Source organism: Mercenaria mercenaria, chromosome 3 (assembly GCF_021730395.1).
Source record: "Mercenaria mercenaria strain notata chromosome 3, MADL_Memer_1, whole genome shotgun sequence".
Taxonomy (NCBI): Eukaryota; Metazoa; Mollusca; class Bivalvia; order Venerida; family Veneridae; genus Mercenaria; species Mercenaria mercenaria.
This window is the reverse complement of record NC_069363.1, coordinates 17,774,385-17,795,713: the sequence shown is the minus strand read 5'-3', so window position 1 is coordinate 17,795,713 and position 21,329 is coordinate 17,774,385. Positions and strand designations below refer to the sequence as shown.

Below are 21,329 nucleotides of genomic sequence, written 5' to 3'. Positions count from 1 at the left end.
GTGTAGGGACTAGTATTTAACTATAAAACTAAGTGTGGAGACATAACTTTTAAATTATAATACTTATTGTGGAGACTATTTTTTTTTATGCCCCCGAAGCTTGGTATAAAAATCGCACTGTCCGTCAGTCCTTCCATGCATCCGTCCATGTAAATTCTCTTCCGGGCTGTAACTCTGCCATCCATCAAGGGATTTTGAAATAACTGGGCATTAATGTTCACCATAATGAGACAATGTGTCATGTGCAAGACCCAGACCACAAGCTCCAAGGTCAATGTCACACTTAGAGGTCAAAGGTTAACAGGGTCTGTTTCATGTCCGTTCCATAACTCTGTCATCCATGATGGGATTTTGAAATAACTTGGCATAAATGTTTACCATAATGAGACAACCTGTCGTGCATAAGATCCAGACCCCTAGCTCTAAATTCAGGGTCACACTTAGAGGTTAAAGGTTAACATGGTCTGTCTCTTGTCTGGTCCATAACTCTGCCATTCATCAAGGGATTTTGAATAACTTGGCATAAATGTTTCCCATAATGAGACGATGTGTCATGCACAAGACCCAGACCCCTAGCTCTTAAGGTCAAGGTCACACTTAGATGTCAAAGGTTAACATGGTCTGTTTCTTGTCCGGTCCATAACTCTGCCATCGATGAAGGGATTTTAAAATTACTTGGCATAAATGTTTTTCTATAATGAGATGACATGTCTTGCCCAAGACACAGATTCCTAGCTCCAAGGTCAAGGTCACACTTAGAAGTCAAAGGTTAACATGGTTTGTTTCTTCTCTGGTCCATAACTCTGTCATTTGTCAAGGGATTTGAAAATAATTTGACACAGATGTTAACCATATTGAGAAGATGTGTCACACTTATGACCTGGGTCTCTCAGGTCAATGTCAAGGTCACAAAATGATTCATACCTGAACTATTCTGGCATATTTTGCTCAGACAACTGTAGTATTCTTGGGCACGCTTCAGGGGCATTTGTCACCAATAGTGAAAGCTCTTGTTAATTTCTGAAATCTGCTTGTTTGTTTCTAATATAGAGTTTTAAAATAAACCAGTTGGAAGGTACCTTTCTGAGTCCTGTCTCCATATTTAGGTTTTTAAATGAATTATATATTTACTGTTGTATTGATGATCCAAAGGGCACTGAAAATCAGTATAAATGAAATTTGGATACTTGTTTTTTTTGTGTGTGTTTTTTTTTTTTGGTTGCAAAATAGTTAAAATGAAGTAGCTATGGGACTTTTTTTAATTGAAAAGAGAAATGTTTAGTATATGTTGTAAAGTTTTGATACAGTTTTAAAGGTATTAAGAAAGAAATATCCGGCAAAAGAATATGAAATTCTACAAATAATCCTACTTGATTGTATTTTGTACTTTAATATCTTGTAGTGAAATGTTGTTTTATTTTCAGCAACAGCCTGGCATTTGCCACAGAACCAGTGGTTGCTAGCCTTGCCAATTTCCTTGGTAACTATGAGAGGATGCCAGTACCAGTACCTTCACACATCAAAGTAAGTGGCACCAATTTCACAAAAAAAGCTTAATTAATTGCTTAGCTAAGTCTGTTGTTTCAAATGCTTGGTTTTGCCCTTCATGCGTCTTCAGTGTTGAATTTTTCATCTATATCAGAACCGTATATGATTATTTCAATAGATCAAAACAAAACAATTCTGAATTTTACAGAAAACAAAGTATAGAAATAATAAATATACTTAAGCAAATATATTTAAGTTCATTATATCCTGTTTAAATAGAAGTATCATATTTAGCTATAAATACATTGTAACAGAAAAAATCAACATTAGATAACAATAACTTAAGCAATAGCATGATTTTCAAGTAATAGACTTAACTAAGTAATTACTTAAGTTTTTAGCTCAAAGCATGAAGTGCTCAAGGTGAGCTCTTGTGAACGCCCTGTGTCCGTCGTCGTCCGTCGTCTACAATTTGACTGTTAACACTCTAGCAGTCACAATTTTGGCCCAATCTTAATGAAGCTTTGTCAGAATGTTACCCTCAATAAAATCTTGGACAAATTTGATATTGGATAATCTGGGGTCAGAAACTAGGCCACCAGGTCAAATCAAAGGAAAAGCTTGTTAACACTCTAGAGGCCACATTTATGACTGTATCTTCATAAAACTTGGTTAGAATGTTAATCTTGGTGATCTTTAGATCAAGTTGGAATCTGGGTCATGTGGGATCAAAAACTAGGTCACCAGGTGATGATCATTAGGTCAAGTTCAAATCTAGGTCAAGTTGGGTCAGAAACTAGGTCACCAGGTCAAATCAAAGGAAAAGCTTGTTAACACTCTAGAGGCCACATTTATGACTATATCTTCATAAAACTTGGTCAGAATGTTAATCTGGGTCAGTTGGGGTCAAAAACCAGGTCACTAGTTCAAATCACAGGAAAAGCTTGTTAACACTGGAGGCCACATTTATGACTGTATCTTCATGAAACTTAGTCAGAATGTTAATCTTGATGATCTTTAGGTCGAGTTTGAATCTGGGTCATGTGAAATCAAAGGAAAAGCTAGTTAACACTTTAGAGACCACATTTATGACCATATCTTAATGAAATTTGGTCAGAATGTTAATCTTGATGATCTTTAGGTCAATAGGTCAGGTGAGCGATACAGGGCCTTCATGGCCCTCTTGTTTAAGATACAGCCTTGAAATTTGGATGACATGCACAGTTTTGCACACCGATCTTAAAACTGAATTTCAGTGATATTGAATATGACCTTCTGACCTACTTCCTTGTTTTTTAAGATACAGTCTTGAAATTTTGATGACGTGTACAGTGTTGCACACCAATCTTAATACTGACTTTTAGTGACTATAAATATGACATACTGACCTACTTTCTTAATATTTTAGCATCAGTTTGACATTTGAAACATGTAGCTCATATTACTCAGGTGAGCGATCCAGGGTCATCATGACCCTCTTGTTTCATGAAATTGAGGCCAGTTTTCCCGCAAATTGTACCCAACATAGTTGTGTAAAACGTAATTTGTAACTAATTGTGTTTTCATAAAATGCTATTAGAACTGAGGCACAGTATCATTAGAAGCATTGACAACAGTTTGTCTTGTTTAAGTAGATTTATAGTTTTGCTTAATGCTACATGTACTTGATACCCATGATTAGACCGTGATTGACACATTTGTTGTTTTCATATTGTCAAAGTCAAGGTCACACAGCTTATATGTCTAGTTTTTAGCTCACCTGATCGCTCGATGTCCAGCGTCTGTCTCTCTTCTGTCTGTCGTCTGTCTGTCAACATTTAGCTTGTGTATGCGATAGAGGCTGTATTTTTCATTGATTTTCATGAAATTTGGTCAGAATGATTGCCTTAATGAAATCTAGGTCAAGTTCGAATATGAGTTATCTGGGATTAAAAACTAGGTCACTAGGTCATATCGAAGAAAAACCTTGTGTGTGCAATAGGGACTGCATTTTACACAGGATCTTCATGAAATTTTATCAGAATGTTTGTCTGGATGAAATCAAGGTCAATTTCGAATATGGGTCATCTAGGATCAAAAACAAGGTCACCCAGTCAAATTAAAGAAAAACCTTATGTACGCAAGGGGCTGCATTTTACACTGGCTATTCATAAAATTTAGTCAGAATGATTGCCTTGATGGAATCTAGGTTAAGTTCGTATATTGGTCATCTGGAATCAAAAACAAGGTCACTAGAACAAATCAAAGAAAAACCTTGTGTATGCGATAGAGGCTGTATTTTTCAATTGATCTTCATGAAATTTGGTCAGAAAGATTTCCTTGACAAAAAATCTAGGTCAAGTTCGAATATAGTTTATCTTGGATGAAAAACTAGGTCACTAGGTCAAATCAAAGAAAAACCTTGTGTAAGCAACAGGGACTGCATTTTGCACCAGATCTTCATGAAATTTGATCACAATATTTGTCTTGATGACCTCTAGGTCAAGTTTGAATCTTGGTCATGTTGGGTTAAAACCTAGGTCATCCAGTCAAATCAAAGGAAAAGCTTGATAACACTTCAAAGGCCACGTTTATGACCATATCTTCATGAAATTTGGTCAAAAAGTTTATCTTAATGATCTTTTGCACAGTTTTGAATCTGGGTCATTGGGGGTCAAAAACTAGGTCACTTGTTAAATAAAAGAAAAACCTTGTGTATGCTATAGGGGCTGCATTTTTCATTTTAAATGCATGAAACTTTGTCAGAATGTTTGTCTGCATGAAATCTGGGATTATTTTTTGTGGCCCCCTTACCTCCCCCCCCCCCACCCCCATGTGTGGTGGGAGCATATAGATTTGGTCTTGTCCGTCCGAAGTTCGTGACGTGCCTAACTCTAAAAGTATTTGATATAAATTGATGAAACCTTGCATGAGTCGTTATCATGATATGAACTTGCGCACCTCCTATTTTTCGACTGCCCCCTATTTTTAGAGTTATGGCCCCTGAAATAGTTAAAAATGCACATTTTCACCTTGTGACACGCCTAACTCAAAAAGTATTTGATATAGATTCATGAAACCTTGCATGAGTCTTAATCATGATATGAACTTGCGCACCTCCTATTTTTCATTTGGGTCTGCCCCTTATTTTCAGAGTTATGGCCCCTGAAATAGTAAAAAATGCACATTTTCACCTTGTGACACACCTAGCTCAAGAAGTATTTCATATAAATTGATTAAACCTTGCATGAGTCTTTATCATGATGTGAACTTGCCCACCTCCTATTTTTTATTTGGCTCCACCCCCTATTTGCCCCCTATTTTTAGAGTTATGGCCCCTGAAATAGTAAAAAAATGCACATTTTCACCTTGTGACATGCCTAACTCAAAAAGTATTTGATGTAGATTCATGAAACCTTGCGTGAGTCTTATCATGATATGAACTTGTGCACCTCCTATTTTTCATTGGGTCCGCCCCCTATTTTCAGAGTTATGGCCCCTGAAATAGTCAAAAAGGCACATTTTCACCTTGTGACGCACCTAGCTCAAAAAGTCTTTAATATAAATGGTTCAAACCTTGCATGAGTCTTTATCATGATATAAACTTGCACACCTCTTATATTTTGGCTGGCTCCACCCCCTATTTTTAAAGTTATGGCCCCTGAAATAGTAAAAAAATGCACATTTTCACTTAATTATGTGCCTGGCTCAAAAAGTATTTGATGTAAATTCATGAAACCTTACTTGAGTCTTTATCATGATGTGACCTTGCACACTTGGCATTCTTCTTGAGAATCTTAGTGCTTATTATAGAGTTATGGCCCTTGATATATAGTGATATATAGATATATATATCCCAAAATAGTGGATTTTTTGTTTGTGATGCTCATAGCTCAAAAAGTATATGGCCTAGAATAATGAATCCTTTTCATAAAATGTTTGTTGAGGCTATACCCCATTAAGACTGCAAACATTTGAATTATTGCCCCTTATTTTTGACAAATGTACCAGTGGGGGGCACGACCTGTGTCCTACAGACACATTCTAGTTATCTGGGTCACATTGGGTTAAAAACTAGGTCACCAGGGAAATCAAAGAATAGGCTTGTTTACACTCTAGGGGACACATTTTTTATTCATAAAACTTGGTCAGAATGTTTTTTTTATTATAAAGTCTTGGATGAATTCGATTCTGAGTCATATGGGGCCAAAAACTAGGTCAAATCAAAGGAAAAGCTTGTATGCACTCTAGAGGCCACTTTTTTGCTCCAATCTTCCTGAAACTTTGTCAGAATGTTTGTTTTTATGGTATCTTGGACAAGCATGAATCTGGGTCATGTCGGGTCAAAAACTAGTTCACTAGGTCAAATTAAAGAAAATACTTGTTTACACTCAAGAGACCACATATTTGGTCCAATCTTAATGGAAATTGGTCAGAATATTTGTTTCCATGAAATCACTAGGTCAAACATGTTTACACTGTTATGGTGTGTTTCTCAGGTGACCGACCTAGGGCCATCTTGGCCCTCTTGTTTCTTGTTTATGCCACCTTTCATAATGCAGTGTGTCATATCATGTAGTCAAGGTCAGGTGAGCGACCTAGGGCCATGATTGTCCTATTGTTTTATATACAAGTATAACTTTCTCAGTTTAATAAAAATGTTTAATGAAGGAAATAAGTCTTAGCCAGTCCCCAGACATTTTTAGCAGTAAGATAAGAAGATTATATCCAGAAAAAAGGACATACTGCTTCATTGTGAATGGAAAGTCCGGAGGGAAACTGTCTTGATGACTGATAATTATAGTAAATAGGAAGATGGCAACATTCTCTCGGTTAGACCTTCCATCCTATAGTATCATCTTATTAAACATCTCTTTGATCCTTCCCAGCATGCAACACAGGCATTTCTAGACAAATTAGGAGAATTTCTAGCTCCAGTTTCATAAAACATCTAGGATACACTTCCAGATGAGACATGATACATGGAAATTTATTCATAACACAGGAGGGTGGATAATCCCCAATACAAAATTGTCTCAATATGGAAACTCTGTATTTAGGTCCTCTCTGTTGAACTCATAAAATTTGTATGCAAATTAGGGGTTCTAGTGATTTGATTGCGGCTGTTTACATACTTTCTAGGAGACTTTGATGGGATGTTTCTCTGTTGTTTACCAAATATAATCATGTCAGACAGATAACCTTGCATGAAAATGTCTTAATGCACGCAAGTCAATGTACTCAAACAATAGGGTATTACAAATATACCAGTATATTAAACGATTCGGCTGTAAAAAGACACATGTCGGGCTACGAAATTGCCAGACTGATACTCTCTGGTACAGCAGAGGGGAAAATAAATTACCATATTTGTTTTTAGACAAAAAATCAGTAGTATGGTAAAAATTCCATTGCAAGATATTTTAGCTACATTTGTATAATTGTTGGATATGCCATTGACTGACATGTTACTCTGTTACTCAGGTGCACCAGAACTGTTTCTTTTTTTCTTTCTAAGACATGCTGAAACTTTATAGTCAAATCCTTTGTGTCTAAAAATTGCTGTAATTAACATTATGAGAAAAAAATGTACTTTTTAGCTCACCTGAGCACGAAGTGCTCAAGGTGAGCTTTTGTGATCGCCCTGTGTCCGTCATCGTCTGTCCGTCCGTCTTCAACAATTTGAATGTTAACACACTAGAGGTCACAATTCTGGCCCAATCTTAATGAAACTTGGTCAGAGTGTTACCCTCAATAAAATCTTGGACACTTTCGATATTGGGTCATCTGGGGTCAAAAACTAGGTTTCTTGGTCAAATCAAAGGAAAAGCTTGTTAACACTCTAGAGGTCACAATTTTGGCCCAATCTTAATGAAACTTGGTCAGAATGTTACCCTTAATACAATCTTGGATGAATTCAATATTGGGTCATCTGGGTTCACAGACTACGACACCAGGTCAAACCAAAGGAAAAGCTTGTTAACACTCTACAGGTCACAGTTTTGGCCCAACCTTAATGAAACTTGGTCAGGATGTTACCCACAAAAAAGTCTTGAACAAGTTCGATATTGGGTCATCTGGGGTCAAAAACTAGGTCACCAGGTCATATCAAAGGCAAAGCTTGTTACCACTGAAGAGGCCACATTTATGACTGTATCTTCATGAAACTTGGTCAGAATTTTAATCTTGATGATCTTCAGGTCCAGTTTGAATCTGGGTCATGTAGGGTCAGAAACTAGGTCACCAGGTCAAATCAAAGGAAAAGCTAGTTAACACTCTGGAGGTCACATTTATGACCATATCTTAATGAATCTTGGTCAGAATGTTAATCTTGGTGATCTTTAGGTCAATAAGTCAGGTGAGCAATACAGGGCCTTCATGGCCCTCTTGTTTGAAAAATGAAATGTATTTATTTTCGCCCTTAACAGGCTGGAATTGATGTCCACTAAATTAGACTTAAGTGCATCTTTTAGCTCACCTAAAATCTTGGATGAGTTTGATATTGGGTTATCTGGGGTCAAAAACTAGGTCACCAGGTCAAATCAAAGCTTGTTAACTCTCTAGAGGCCACATTTATGGAATATCTCTATGAAACTAGGTCAGAATGTTAATCTTAATGATCTTTAGGTCAAGTTCAAATCTGGGTCAGGTGGGGTCAAAAACTAGGTCACCAGGTCAAATCAAAAGCTTGTTAACACTCTAGAGGCAACATTTATGACCATATCTTCATGACACTTGATCAGAATGTTAATCTTGATGATCTGTAGGTCAAGTTCGAATCTGGGTCATGTGGGATCAAAAACTAGGTTGACAGGTCAAATCAGAGGAAAAGCTAGTTAACACTCTAGAGGCCACATTTATGACCATATCTTAATGAGGCTTAGTCAGAATGTTAATCTTGATGATCTTCAGGTCAAGTACAAATCTGGGTCAGGTGGGGTCAAAAACTAGGTCACCAGGTCAAATCAAAGGAAAAGCTTGTGTACACTCTACAGGCCACATTTATGACCATATCTTAATGAAATTTGGTCAGAATGTTAATCTTGATGATCTGTAGGTCAGGTTCAAATCTTGGTCAGGTGGGGTCAAAAACTAGGTTACCAAGTCAAATCAAAGGAAAAGCTTTTTAACACTCTAGAGGCCACATTTATGAAATATCTCTATGAAACTTGGTCAGAACGTTAATCATACTGATCTTTAGGTCAAGTTCAAATCTGGGTCAGGTGGGGTCAAAAACTAGGTCACCAGGTCAAATCAAAGGAAACTTGTAAACACTCTAGAGGCCACATTTATGACCATATCTTTATGAAGTTTAGTCATAATGTTAATCTTGATGATCTTTAGGTCAGATTCAAATCTTGGTCAGGTGGGGTAAAAAACTAGGTTACCAAGTCAAATCAAAGGAAAAGCTTGTTAACACTCTAAGAGGCCACATTTATGAAATATCTCTATGAAACTAGGTCAGAATGTTAATCTTAATGATCTTTAGGTCAAGTTCGAATCTGGGTCAGGTGGGGTCAAAAACTAGGTCACCAGGTCAAATCAAAGGAAAAGCTTGTTAACTCTCTAGAGGCAACATTTATGACCATATCTTCATGAACTTTGATCAGAATGTTAATCTTGATGATCTGTAGATCAAGTTCGAATCTGGGTCATGTGGGATCAAAAACTAGGTTGACAGGTCAAATCAAAGGAAAAGCTAGTTAATGCTCTAGAGGCCACATTTATGACCATATCTTAATGAAGCTTAGTCAGAATGTTAATCTTGATGATCTTCAGGTCAAGTACAAATCTGGGTCAGGTGGGGTCAAAAACTAGGTCACAAGGTCAAATCAAAGGAAAAGCTTGTTTACACTCTACAGGCCACATTTATGACCATATCTTAATGAAATTTGGTCAGAATGTTAATCTTGATGATCTTTAGGTCAGGTTCAAATCTTGGTCAGGTGGGGTCAAAAACTAGATTACCAACTCAAATCAAAAGAAAAGCTTTTTAACACTCTAGAGGCCACATTTATGACCATATCATAATGAAAATTGGTCAGAATGTTAATCTTTATGATCTTTAGGTCAAGTTCAAATCTGGGTCAGGTAGAGTCAAAAACTAGGTCACCAGGTAAAATCAAAGGAAAAGCTTGTTAGTCCCCTACTGGTTGAAAACCAGTTTCGGGGACTATAGGAATGCACTTTTCCGTCATTCTGTCATTCCGTCCGTCTGCAATTTCGTGTCCGGTCCATAACTCTTTTATCCATGAAGGGATTTTATTATTACTTGGCACAAATGTTCCCCATGATGAGACGACATGTCATGTGCAAAACCTGGACCTCTGGCTTAAAGTTCAAGGTCACAATTGGAGGTCAAAGGTAAACAGGGCTTTTTTCCTGTACGGTCCATAACTCTCCCATCCATGAAGGGATTTTAATATCACTTGGCACAATTGTACCTCATAATAAGACGATATGTCATGCGTAACTTTCAGACCCCTAGCTCAAAGGTCAAGGTCACACTTAGTAGTCAAATGCTAACATGGCATGAACAGGGTCTGTTTCGTGTCTGGTCCATAACTCTTTCATCCATGAAGGGATTTTAATATTACTTGACACAAATGTTCCCCATGATGTGACAACATGTCTTGCGCAAAACCCACACCCCTAACTCAAAGGTCAAGGTCACAGTTGGAGGTCAAAGGTCAACACGGCTTTTTTCCTGTCCGGTCCATAACTCTCTCATCCATGAAGGGATTTTAATCAATTGGCAAAATTGTACGTCATAATAAGACGATGTGTCATGCACAACTTTCAGACCCCTAGCTCAAAGGTCAAGGTCACACTTAGTCAGATGTTAACATGGCATGTACAGGGTCTGTTTCGTGTCCAATCCATAACTGTGTCATTCATTAAGGGATTTAAATATTACTTGGCACAGATGTTCTCCATGATGAGACAACGTGTCATGCGCAAATCCCGGAGCCCTTGCTCAAAGGTCAAGGTCATACTTAGAGGTCAAAGGTCTAATTCAAGAATGACTTTGTCTGGAGCATTTCTTCTTTATGCATGGAGGGATTTTAATGTAACTTGGCCCAAATGTTCACCACCATAAGACAAATTGTCTTGCGCCAGAACCAGGTCGCTAGGTCTAAGGTCAAGGTCATACTTAGAGGTCAAAGGTCAAATTCAAGAATGACTTTGTCCGGAGCATTTCTTCTTCATGCATGGAGAGATTTTGATGTAACTTGGCACAAATATTCACCACCATGAGGCACACTTTTTTAGAATTACATCCCTTTGTTGTTAATATAAATAGATTACATTGTAACTTTTTTATTACTGGTCGTAGGGAAAAATCGAGACCACTTTTCTGTGGTACAACATGCATGTTACATCCAATATTTAGGTGTATTTTGATCTATCTCTACCTGGTAAAGATTTTCTTGTGTACTTACATTTTATAGATTTTTTTTTTTTTTTTTTTTTTTTTTTTTAGGATTAATTTCACTTTGTTGTTACTATAAATAACTTTTATGATAACTTTTTGTATAATCGGCCAAAAAAATTCCAAATGAAAATAACTGTACGTTTTTATATATGCAAATTTTAATCCAAGTGCTTTGTTATATTATATTGTGTATATATATAGTACAGTATTGTTTATACATCATTGACAGATATCAGTTCATTATGTTATACTGCAGTAGAGAAAATTAGGTGCCTTCCAGTAGGGGACTTTGTATTGCATGGCAATACTTCATTCACTTGTTAACACTGGAGGCCACATTTATGACTATATCTTCATGAAACTTAGTCAGAATGTTAACCTTGATGATCTTTAAGTCAAGTTTGAATCTGGGTCATGTGGAATGTGACCTACTGACCTACTTTCATATTTTTTAAGATACAGCCTTGAAATTTGAAGGACATGTACAGTTTTGCACACCGATCTTAAAACTGACTTTCAGTGACCATGAATATGACCTACTGACCTACTTTCTTGTTTTTTAAGATACAGCCTTGAAATTTGGATGACCTGTACAGTTTTGCAGACTGATCTTTAAACCGAATTTCAGTGATCATGAATGTGACCTACTGACCTACTTTCTTGTGTTTTAAGATTCAGTCTTGAAATTTGGATGACATGTACAGTTTTGCACACCGATCTTAAAACTGACTGAGTGACCATAAATGTGACCTACTGACCTACTTTCTTAATATTTTATCATCAGTTTGACATTTGAAACATATAGCTCATATTACTCAGGTGAGCGATCCAGGGTCATCATGACCCTCTTGTTTTTTTTTAGCTAAACCGAATTTCAGCAAAATGTATATCACTGTAAAATCTATGTCAAGATCAATAACAAGTCAGTTCGGAACAGTATTTCCAGAGTTATGGACCTTGAATTAGCTAAAACTATGAAACTTATTGTTGTCCACTCAGTTGCTAGAGTATTTTTTTCAGAACTTAAAGTGTATCTATTCAAGCTTGATACCAGTAACTCAAGAGTTATGACCCTTGAATCAGTCATTGCTAGATAACTAGTGTATTTATGATTTGGTCTTAATCATACATGTACGAAATCTAGTTTGAGTTTGATAATCAGTCGGTATCTCATGAATTATGGCCCTTGAATGAGTTAAACTCACTAAAATTGTCAGTGTCCTCTAAATAACTAAAGCATATTTTCTCAGAACTGAACCAAACTCATACAAAGTGAGTTATCTCTATAAAGTGTCAGCCTAGTTTGATAATCAGCCAGTTTAGATCAGTATTTGAAGAGTTATAGCCATTTTGTTAATCCAAATAGGCAAAAATGACAGTGTCCATTTGATATCTAGAGTACCTTTTTTTGGTCTTGACTATACTTATACAGTAGATGTTTAAGTATGAAATCTAGGGAAAGTTTGATTATTAAACTGCATAGGATGATTGCTTGTGGTCAGGAGATGACCTCTATTGTTTAAGGGTTAAGTAAGTCTAACATCAAGGTCAAAGTGACCTCGAGACTAAAAATGGTTTCTGATAAATACATACCCAGAATCGCTGGGCCTACAGCCATCAAATTTTATAGCTTAATTTTCTGTGGTCTCCCTATTGTTTTGGGGTCAGGTTGTAAAATGTCAGTGTCACGGTGATTTTAAACTGAAAATTGTCTTTTTGTACCCCCCGACAACAAAGTTGTAAGGGGGGGTATACTGGTTTCAGGTTGTCTGTCTGTCTGTCTGTCTGTCCGTCTGTCCGTCTGTCCGTAGATGCAATCTTGTGCGCTCCATCTCTCCTTATCCCCTTGACACAATTTAATGAAACTTCACACAAGTGATCAGTACCAATAGTAGTTGTGCATGGGGCATGTTAGGTTCTTTAAGAAAAAAAATTTGCAGAGTTATGGGACTTTGTTTTTTTGTTACTATACTATATACATAGACACAATCTTGTGCGCACCATCTCTCCTCATCCCCTTGACACAATTTAATGAAACTTCACACAAGTGATCAGTAACAACAGTAGTTGTGCATGGGGCATGTTAGGTTCTTTCAGAAAAAAAATTTGCAGAGTTATGGGACTTTGTTTTTTTGTTACTGTACTATATACATAGACACAATCTTGTGCGCACCATCTCTCCTCATCCCCTTGACACAATTTAATGAAACTTCACACAAGTGATCAGTATCAACAGTAGTTGTGCATGGGGCATGTTAGGTTCTTTCAGCGACAAAAATTGCAGAGTTATGGGACTTTGTTTCTTGTTAACATACTATGTACATACAGTCTGCATATGCAATCTTGTGCATGCCTAATCTACCAAACCCTTACACACAATTTAATGAAACTTCACACAAGTGATCAGTACCAACCCTAGTTGTGCATGGTGCATGTTACATTCTTTTAGATAAATATTCTGCATAGTTATGGGACTTTGTTTTTTGTTACTTTACTGTATACATACAGTCTATATACATGCAGTCCACGTAATTATGCAATCTTGTGTGCGTCAAATTGCAATGTACTGTGTCAGTGCATGCGGGGGGTACATTCATCACCTTTAGTGATAGCTCTAGTTTATCAATAACTACATTACACTATGTCCAAGAACTGTCAGACATTATAGGATGATTGTTCGTGTAAATAAGATAACCCCTTATGTTTGAGGATTCAGGAGGTCAAGGTTAAGGTTTCTGTAACTTTGAGATTAAAGATGGTTTCTGATCAATATCTTTAGAATGCTTTCATTCAGTTCCAATCAGACTTCATTACATTATTGTCTGTGATTTGCAGGTGATCCCTGTTGTTTCTTGGGGTCATTAGGTCAAGGTTACAGCCTGTTTGGGACTGAAAATTGTACACCCAGTTACCTCCTAATGGCTGTCATAAGGACATATGCAGCTATTATTTTATATTTTAACAGATGGATCAGAAGCAGACATTATGCTAATGGATCTCCCTCAAAATTGCTCAGTCTAAATTTCTCCCTGCCAGAAGTAATAGGAAAAACCCAATGAGCAAGTATTGAATAAAATGACAGGACAAATCAACAATAGAAAAATAACTATTTTATACCCCCTCCCCGCATCCAATGGGGAGGCATATAGCAGTCAGACCATCTGTCTATCTATTTCAGACTGATAACTGAAGAAAGAAAGCTTAAACCTACAGGTGTCAAACTTCATAGGATGATTGCTTGTTGTAATTAGAAGACATTCTATTGTTTTTTCGGTCAGTAGGTCAAAGGTCAAGGTCACAGTGACCTTGAGACTGAGGAGGATTGCCTGTGGTCAGTGGGAAACGTCTATGGTCTTTGGGTCAGTCAAATGAAAAACGTCATAGTGAGCACAGGAGGGCATCATTGGGGCATGCGTGTTTTACTAACACATCTTGTTACAATCTTTTCTTTGGAAGTCTGATACAGTTACACAAAACATGGTCTATTTTATCCTCGATAGATAGGGAGTAATAATTAATTTTGAGGCTTATGTTAGATTTATTTTGTATTCTTTCCCTTTAAATATTTCAGGACAGAGAATTCCTGGAACTTGAAATAAAATATGGAATTTTACAGGTAAGTTAATTAAAAAGTATATATTTAATATAAAAAGACCCTTAAGATGGCAGGTATTTAGATGTGTTCTTTTTTTTAACTTGGCTCAATTATACCATTAATTACATCTCACTGTACTATCGTGGAATGATTTCTGTTTGTTTAACAAAGTCTGTTGAGATCAAGTAATTTTTCATATTTGCTTGTTTTTTGTGCCATCCAAAATTTGTGGAGAGGGGAACTTAGATTTGGCTTTGTTTGTACATTTGTCTGTCTGTCTGTTGATCTGTCTGTCAGTCCATCTGTTTGTCCATCTGAATTTGTGTATGTACATCTCAGAAAGAGAGTCATCAAACATGTAGGACTGTTTATCAACATGTGAAGTTATGCACCTAAGGCTTTGCTTTGAATAAATATGCATAAATGATACAAAAGTTTGGGTTGCTTGTTTCTCCAAAAGCAGACTTTGGGTCATGAGACATTACAGGAGTGTTATTCAGCATGTGAAGCTGTGTACCTAGGGTTTTGATTGGAATTTCACCTAGCCAGACCAGAGTTATGGCCCTTGACTCGTCAAAATTATGCATAAAGGGCCTAAAAGTTTGTGTCACATATATCTAAAGAAGAATTTGACCTAGAGCCATGAAACCATATCATGTAAAGGTATTGCCTTTGACTTAGTCAAAAGGGTACATTAAAGACTTAAAAGATTTTGTCAAATGTATGTCAGAAAGTAGAGTCATGAAACTATAGAAATATTATTGGGCATGTGAAGTTGTGCTGTTGACCTTGAATTTTACTTGAGCCGTGCCATGAGAAAACCAACATAGTGGGTATGCGACCAGCATGGATCCAGACCAGCCTGCGCATCCGCGCAGTCTGGTCAGGCTCCATGCTGTTCGCTTTTAAAGCCTATTGGAATTGGAGAAACTGTTAGCGAACAGCATGGATCCTGACCAGACTGCACATCCGCGCAGTCTGGTCAGGCTCCATGCTGTTCGCTTTTAAAGCCTATTGGAATTGGAGATACTATTAGCGAACAGCATGGATCCTGACCAGACTGCGCGGATGCGCAGGCTGGTCTGGATCCTTGCTGGTCGCATACCCACTATGTTGGTTTTCTCATGGCACGGCTCACTTAATTCTCCCTTCCCCTTCCAACAACCACACCAAACTCCACTAAAAAACATTGTTTAAATTCTTCTGTGCTCCTATGTGGTGTTTTATAGTATCTTTAAACAAAACCCCCTCCACCCACCATTCTCCCTCTCACCCCCAAAACCTAAAAGTTAACTAGTAATATATGAATGTACTGTGACAGTAAATGGGGACACCCGTGACCTACAGATTTTCACTGGAAATTGCTGCTGCAGAAACTTTGAAGAAAATGCTATCAAAGAAGACTGAGACAAATAAAAAAATGAAAGACTTTAATGACTTAATGATGATATATTGTCGAGACAGCACTAAATCAAAAAATTCTGGCCTGTATAAGCATTAAATCTGATAAGTGAATTTTCAGAAGGTAAGAAGCAGTTTTAGTACTATTGTTACAGGAGTTTAAGAAAAAAGATCATCCAATCTTCTCATTTGTTTATCTTTTCAGATAGATTAGAGATTGGAACACAATTGTAAAGACTGGTATTTTAGTTCTATTAGAACACATTTTCTGGAAACAAATAATAAATAATTTTGCTACAGAAGTTTTGATTATGATACTGTCGTATCCACTAGCGGTTAAAGGTACAAAATGTAGTTCGATTTGCCAAATGATTTGGTGATGATAATAATAAAAATGAAGTTGAGCATCATATTGAAACAACTAAAAGTGGAATTATGTAATTGTATCTCTGCAAATCTTAACAGTTTTTTTTATTTATCCCCCCGCCAAAGGCGAAGGGGATATTAGAAATGCTCTCCGTCCGTGCATGCGTCCGTCCGTCCGCAAGGATCTTTGTCCGGAGCATAACTCTAAAAGTACTGGAGGGATTTTCTTCAAACTTCATACACTGATAGAACACATTGGGAGGAAGTGCAGTGTGCAAGAACAATAACTCTACCTTGCCTATTTTTTGAGTTATTCCCCTTTATCTTATTTTCTTAAAAAAATTTGTCCGGAGCATAACTCCAAAAGTACTGGAGGGATTTTCTTCAGACTTCATACACTGATAGAACACATTGGGAGGAAGTGCATTGTGCAAGAACAATAACTCTACCTTGCCTATTTTTTGAGTTATTCCCCTTTATCTTATTTTCTTAAAAAAATTTGTCCGGAGCATAACTCCAAAAGTACTGGAGGGATTTTCTTCAAACTTCATACACTGATAGAACACATTGGGAGGAAGTGCAGAGTGCAAGAACAATAACTCTACCTTGCCTATTTTTTGAGTTATTCCCCTTTATCATATTTTCTTTAAAAAAATTGTCCGGAGCATTTCTTCTTCTTGCATAGAGGGATTTTGATATAACTTGGCACAAATGTTCACCACCACGAGACAGAATGGCATGCGCAAGATTCAGGTCCCTAGGTCTAAGGTCAAGGTCACACTGAGAGGCCAAATGTCAGATACAAGAATGACATTGTCCGAAGCATTTCTTCTTCATGCATGGAGGGATTTTGATGTAACTTGGCACAATTATACACCATCATGAGACGAAGTGTCATGCGCAGTTCCCTTCTTTAGAATTACCTCCCTTTGTTGTTACTTTAAATAGCTTTTATTGTAACTTTTTCATTACTAGTCGTAGGGAAAAATCGAGACAACTTTTCTGTAGTACAACATGCATGCTACATCCAATTTTGAGGTGTATTTTGACCAATCTCTACCTGGTAAAGATTTTTTTGTGGACTTGCAATTTTTTTTTTTTTTTTTTTTTTTTTTTTTTTAAGATTAACTCCCCTTAGTTGTTACTATAAATAACTTATATTGTAACTTTTTTACAATTGACCGTAGGGAAAAAACAAGACCACTTTTCTGTGGTACAACATGGATGTTACTTTCCAGTTTTACGTGTATTTTAAGATATCTACCTGGTAAGGAGTTTTTTGTGGACTTAGAAAAACAAAAGACTTACAATGATTACTAAACAACCACAATTAAAATTCCATTTGCAAATACAGCTGCTAGACTAAAGAAATTTGCTGTGACGGGCATATATTGTGACATTCTGGCACTCGTGTTCCCTGTTAGCTTTCCATTCCTTCTTTTTACAGTAGCCATATAGAAAAACATCATAGCTATACTGTTCATGAAAATTAATAAAATTTAGCAGTAAACCACCTCACCACTGACTTATTTTTTCTTTCACATCTTTAAAACCCCTGATGCGGACCACAACTAAATGGTTCTTCAAAGCTTTCCCCAAAATTAATACTTTCAGACACTAACTTGCCAGGAACTTTAGCCTTCAATTATAATATGCCCGGTGGGGGGGATTGGCCATGTCTAACATGGCTCTTGTTTTATTTTGGAATTATGGAAGATTGTAATATAGTGGTATTAAAGTTGATATTGACTCTGAATCATGTTACTAAGGTATCTCATAGTGAAAGATAATGTAAAAACCTGAATACAAGTTTTGATAGGAAAAAAACTTTAGAATTAAATAACAGTTATATTTACATGATTTGGAAAGCTAAATGCTGATTTATTACCAGGTAGACATTCTGTGAAGACTGTAATATGTAAATAGTGAAAACTAAGATGAAAATATGTAAAGATAATGTAATAAACATCCCAAAAATCAAAAGAAGAAAGATGTTTTGATAGGAATTAAATTGAAAAAAAAATACAACTTGGATATCAAAATGAATCATTTTTATGCTTTCCTGAATGTCTACAGTCACCTTTATATAAACTGGAAAATAGTTGTCAGCAATGTCCCCCTTTTTAGCTCACCTGTCACAAAGTGACAAGGTGAGCTATTGTGACAGCTTGATGTCCCTCGTGCTTAGTGCGTCGTGCGTCAACAATTTCTAAAAAATCTTCTACAAAACCACTAGGCAGATTTACTTGAAACTTCACAGGAATGTTCCTAGGGTGAAACTCTACAAAAATTGTTCAAAGAATTGAATTCCATGCAGAACTCTGGTTGCCATGAGAACCGAAAGGAAAATCTTAAAAAATCTTATTCTCAAAAACCAGAAGCCCTAGAGCTTAGATATTTGGTGTGAAGCATTGCCTAGTGGACCTCTACTGAGTTTGTTCAAATCATAACCCCGGGGTCAAAATTGACTCCGCCCGAGGAGTCATATGATTTTTAGCCCACCATCATCAGATGGTGGGCTATTCAAATCACTCTGCGTCCGTTGTCCATCCGTCATTCCGTCCGTCCATTAACAATTTCTCGTTATCTCATCTCCTCAGAAACTACTGGGGGGATTTTGACCAAACTTTGTCAGAATGATGTATTGGTACCCTAGTTGTGTCCCTCTGAAAATCAGACTGGTTCAACAATTTATGAGTGAGTTATGGCCCTTTGTTTATTTCTATAAATTACATAGATTTATATAGGGAAAAACTTTGAAAATCTTCTTGTCCAAAACCACAGAGCCTAGGGCTTTGATATTTGGTATGAAGCATCATCTAGTGGTCTTCTACCAAGATGATTCAAATTATTTCCCTGGGGTCAAATATGGTCCCACCCCGGGGGTCACATGGTTTATATAGACTTATATAGGGAAAAACTTTGAAAAACCTCTTGTCCAAAACCACAGGGCCTAGGGCTTTGATATTTTGTATGTGACATCATCTAGTGGTCTTCAACTAAGATTGTTCAAATGATCCCCCTAGGGTCAAATATGGCCCCGCCCTGGGGGTCATATTGTTTACATAGAGTTATATAGGGAAAAACTTTGAAAATCTTCTTGTCTAAACCACAAAGCCTAGGGCTTTGATATTTGTAATGTAGCATCATCTAGTGGTTCTCTACCAAGTTTGTTCAAATTATCCCCCAAGAGTCAAATATGGCCCTGCCCCAGGGGTCACATGGCTCATTTAGACTTACATAGGGAAAAGTTTTAAAATCTTCTTGTCAATAACTACAACATTCAAATTTGGACCACATGTATATTTTTGAGTGGCAAGATGAACCTTAACATGAGTTGACCTTGATTTTGACCTATTGACCTACTTTCACATTTCTGTAGATACAGCCTTCAAATTTGGACCACATGCATAGTTTTGTGCACTGAAAAAAACTTTGACCTTGACATTGACCTAGTGACCTACTTCCACATTTTTGAAGGTACAGGCTTCAAATTTGAACCACATGCATAGTTTCGTGTTCTGAAATGAAATTTGACCTTGATTTTGACCTAGTGACCTACTTTCACATTTCTCAAGCTACAGCCTTCAAATTTGGACCACATGCATAGTTTTGTGTACCGAAACAAACTTTGACCTTTACATTGCCCTAGTGACCTGCTTTCACTTTTTTGAAGGTACAGGCTTCAAATTTGGACAACATGCTTAGTTCAGTGTTCCGAAATAAAATTTGACCTTGATTTTGACCTAGTGACCTACTTTCACAATTCTCAAGCCACAGCCTTCAAATTTGGACCACTTGCATAGTTTTGTGTACCGAAATGAACTTTGACCTTAAGATTGACCTAGTGACCTACTTTCACATTTCTGTAGCTACAGGCTTCAAATTTAGACCACATGCATAGGATTGTGTAACACAACAAACTTTGACCTTGACATTGACTTAGTGACCTACTTTCACATTTTTGAAGGTACAGGCTTCAAATTTGGACCACATGCATAGATTTGTGGTCTGAAGTGAAATTTGACATTGATTTTGACCTAGTGACCTACTTTCAGATTTCTCAAACTACAGACTTCAAACTTGATGCACATGCATAGTTTTGTGTACAAAGAACTTTGTCCTTGAAATTGATCTAGTGACCTACCTACACCTTTTGAATTTGGACCACATGCACAGTGTTGTGTATGGAAATGAAAATTTGACCTTGAGCTAGTCAGTAAGTCTTGAAATTTGGAACACTCAAAAATGGCACATTGGTGGGCGCCAAGATCACTCTGTGATCTCTTGTACATAGGAAAATCTTTAAAAAATCTTCTTCTCAAAAACCAGAAGGCCTAGAGCTTAGATATTTGACATGTAGCATTGCCTAGTGGACCTCTACTAAAGTTGTTCAAATCAAAATTGACCCTTCCCCAGGGGTCACTTGATTTTACATAGATTTCTATAGGAAAATCTAATTTAAAAAAAAAATAAACCAGAAGGCCTAGAGCTTAGATATTTGACATGTAGCATTGCCTAGTGGACCTCTACTAAAGTTGTTCAAATCAAAATTGACCCTTCCCCAGGGGTCACTTGATTTTACATAGATTTCTATAGGAAAATCTAATTTAAAAAAAAAATAAACCAGAAGGCCTAGAGCTTAGATATTTGACATGTAGCATTGCCTAGTGGACCTCTACTAAAGTTGTTCAAATCAAAATTGACCCTTCCCCAGGGGTCACTTGGTTTTACATAGATTTCTATAGGAAAATCTAATTTAAAAAAAAAAAATAAACCAGAAGACCTAGAGCTTAGATATTTGACATGTAGCATTGCCTAGTGGACCTCTACTAAAGTTGTTCAAATCAAAATTGACCCCTCCCCAGGGGTCACTTGATTTTACATAGATTTCTATAGGAAAATCTAATTTTTAAAAAAAATAAACCAGAAGACCTAGAGCTTAGATATTTGACATGTAGCATTGCCTAGTGGACCTCCACAAAATTTGTTCAAATCATTACCCCCGGGGTCAAAATTGACCCCGCCCAAGGGGTCACTTGATTTTACATAGGAAAATCTTCA

The 21,329-nt window shown here is 36.9% G+C and overlaps 1 protein-coding gene across 3 annotated transcripts in view; it reads left to right on the top strand.

Moving 5' to 3' along the window:
- Positions 1–21,329, top strand: part of LOC128555512 (SCY1-like protein 2) — a 503,011-nt gene that overhangs the window by 300,078 nt on the left and 181,604 nt on the right. For all 3 annotated transcript variants that reach the window (XM_053537940.1, XM_053537941.1, XM_053537939.1), the window contains exons 6-7: positions 1,425–1,524; positions 14,475–14,519. In XM_053537940.1, coding sequence (XP_053393915.1) covers positions 1,425–1,524; positions 14,475–14,519 — 145 coding nt within the window. The remainder of the gene's footprint in view (positions 1–1,424; positions 1,525–14,474; positions 14,520–21,329) is intronic.